This window comes from Phaethon lepturus, unplaced genomic scaffold (assembly GCF_000687285.1).
Source record: "Phaethon lepturus isolate BGI_N335 unplaced genomic scaffold, ASM68728v1 scaffold51387, whole genome shotgun sequence".
Lineage (NCBI taxonomy): Eukaryota > Metazoa > Chordata > Aves > Phaethontiformes > Phaethontidae > Phaethon > Phaethon lepturus.
In genome coordinates this window covers 369-2960 of record NW_010555040.1, presented here as the reverse complement: position 1 = coordinate 2960, position 2592 = coordinate 369, and the positions used below count along the sequence as shown (strand labels likewise).

Below are 2592 nucleotides of genomic sequence, written 5' to 3'. Positions count from 1 at the left end.
CAACTATAGCCTCCGCACGCTGGACCTCTCCTCCAACAGCCTGAGCAGCATCCCCGTGGAAGAGCTGGCGGCTCTGCCCGAAAACATCAGGAACGGCTTGTACCTGCACAACAACCCCATCAGGTGCAGCTGCCCACTCTACCTGATGCTCCAGCGCTGGAAGCAGCAAGGTTTCAGCTCCGTGAAGGATTTCTTCGAGGAACACACCTGTAAGGTGTCTGACAATGTGCCCCGGTCCCTGATCAAGTTCCTCAAATACAGCCACATGTTTGAGAACTGCTCGGCAGGTCCCGAAGACATGCACCCCGTGCCCTTCCCTGTGATGGTGGACCAGACCCTGCTGCTCGCCTGCAACACCAGCCTGCCAGCTGCGGCCACTACCTACATGTGGATCTCCCCTCACCACGAGCCCATCAAACACCCGGGGAACAGCAACCGCTCCTTGGAGGTCTACCACAACGGCAGCCTGAAGATTGCGGTGGCCAAGCCCTGGCACTCAGGGGTCTACGTGGGCTTGGCCATCAACAGCCCCCGCAATTTTAGCAGGCTGTGTGAAGTCAACGTGACGGTCCACTACCCCAAGCCGGACGGGGAGACCTTCAGCACCGGCCTCACGACCCTGCTGGGGTGCATCGTGAGCCTGCTGCTCGTGCTCGTTTACTTGTACCTCACGCCCTGCCGCTGCCTGAGCTGCTGCAAGAAGCCGGCTCCTCTCAGCCCTCCGCAGGAGTGCAGCGCCCAGTCCTCCATCCTCAGCACCACTCCTCCTGCCACCGACGGGCCAAACCGCAAGGTCAGTGCCAACAAGCACGTGGTCTTTCTTGAGCCCGTCAGGGAGACGCAGAATGGCAAGATCCACCTGGCCCTCGGCGAGGACTTCCCCGATGCCAAGCACCCCAAGGTCCTGCAGCTCAAGTCAGACTCAGAGTCCATCAGCTCCGTCTTTTCAGACACCCCCATTGTGTCGTAGCGGGACAGAGCTGGGAGGAGAGCCAGGGCCTCCCAAGAGTTGCTCTCCTCCATCACTGCTAGAAGCAGGATTATTGGGCACGCCAAATTCCCAGCTTGAACATGACCGGCGAGGGTGATCGGCATCACCCACAACTGCTCCAGCCATGAGCTCCTGGTGGGTTTTGGGCCAGGGACACATTGGTGCCCGGCAAGAGCTCCTTGCGTAAGCCACTGGCAACGGCCTCATCAGCACAAGGGTGAAAAATCTCTGCTTCCCTCGGGCAGCCATATGTCCCTCATGGTGACACCGGGGCTGGTGGTCTGCCCTGGCCCTGGGCACATGAGACCCAACCTGGTGCCACCATCACGGACCCCCAGCCCAAAGAATAGCCGTGACGAGTGGGGCAGTGTCCTCACTCATGCCAGGGCCCCTTGGGATGGCAGCGCCACTGTTCTCTCCCAGCCTGTGCCATCCCCATCAGCATGCCGTGGCCGGGAGCAGTGGGAATGTGACACTGTCACAAGGCGGGTACGCACCCCCTCGCCGAACGTGGCCACGCAGGAGGGACGGAGCTCAGAGCCTGACCAGCCACGCAGCCAAGCAAACGTTACAAGCTTTTGCCTCCCGAGAAGCTGTAAATAGTCAAGGCAGGATTAGGTGACACGACACAGCGCCCTGGCCCGCATTGCTCAGAGCTCCCCATGCCACCAAGGACGATGAGGGCTCAGATGCACCACGCTCCTTCGCTGCTTCTCCTTGAGGCGGACAAACGCGCTGCTAAAGCACAGCTATTTAGGCAGTAATCTAATAAGCCTATCGATAAATGTGAGTAATCCTCTCCTCTCTTGGGTCGTAATTCTCTAGTTACATTGGAATAAAAATGCCTATTTTTTTAAGCTCACTCTGGACTGAGTGTCTCCTTGCCCTCGCAGGGCAGCGGCGTGCAGCCACCCTGCAACCCAGCGGGCACAGCGGTGGGAGGCTGGGGGTCTGAGGGAGCCCCGAATTCCCGCTGGCCCAGCACACAGAGCCAGGTGATTCGCACCGGGCTCGCAGCCTCTGTTCCCGTCGAACGGGGTTAGGGTGGCCTCGGCAGCGGGGTTAAATGTGCCGGGACAGAGCTGGTGGCCCGGGGGTGGCGTGAGAGGAGCGCCCAGTGGCTCATCCCCAGGAGGGCAGGTCTCCAGTGATGCCTGGGAGCTGGGGAGGGCGCAGCACCAACCAACAAACACAAGGGTCCATCCAGACCTCAACAGGGACGAGCAGGATTTAGACGTGGGGGAGAGGCACCTTGGGGAGACCCGCTTGAGGTTGGACTGGCCCTGTCTTTGGCCGAGTCCCGACACCCTTTGCAGATGGAGCGCCCTCACCTCAGCGGACACCTGTGCTGCTTTCCCCAGCACCCAGCCTTGCATCGCCCTCCGCAGTGGGAGCGGCTGTGCCTCCCCATAACGCCTGCCTCATCCCGCAGAGGGATAAGGGTGTCCCCCCATCTGCCAGCCACCACCACCCCCTCCACAGCCGGAGCGGGAGCACGCAGCTGCCTGCAGCACGGGGGATGCTGGGGCCACCCCGCAGGCAGGGGCGCAGCTCAGACACAGCCCAAAAACGGGGACCAGGACCCTTTGCAGACCTTCCCC

The 2592-nt window shown here is 61.3% G+C and overlaps 1 protein-coding gene across 1 annotated transcript in view; it reads left to right on the top strand.

The window, feature by feature from the left end:
* AMIGO3 (adhesion molecule with Ig-like domain 3) overlaps positions 1-970 on the top strand; it is a gene marked incomplete at its 5' end in the record, with an annotated part of 1414 nt that extends 444 nt beyond the window's left edge. The window contains 1 exon segment of the mRNA XM_010292023.1: positions 1-970. This exon segment is cut by the window's left edge and continues 11 nt beyond it. Within this exon segment, the coding sequence (XP_010290325.1) occupies positions 1-970 (970 nt within the window).
* Positions 971-2592: the final 1622 nt, after the last annotated feature.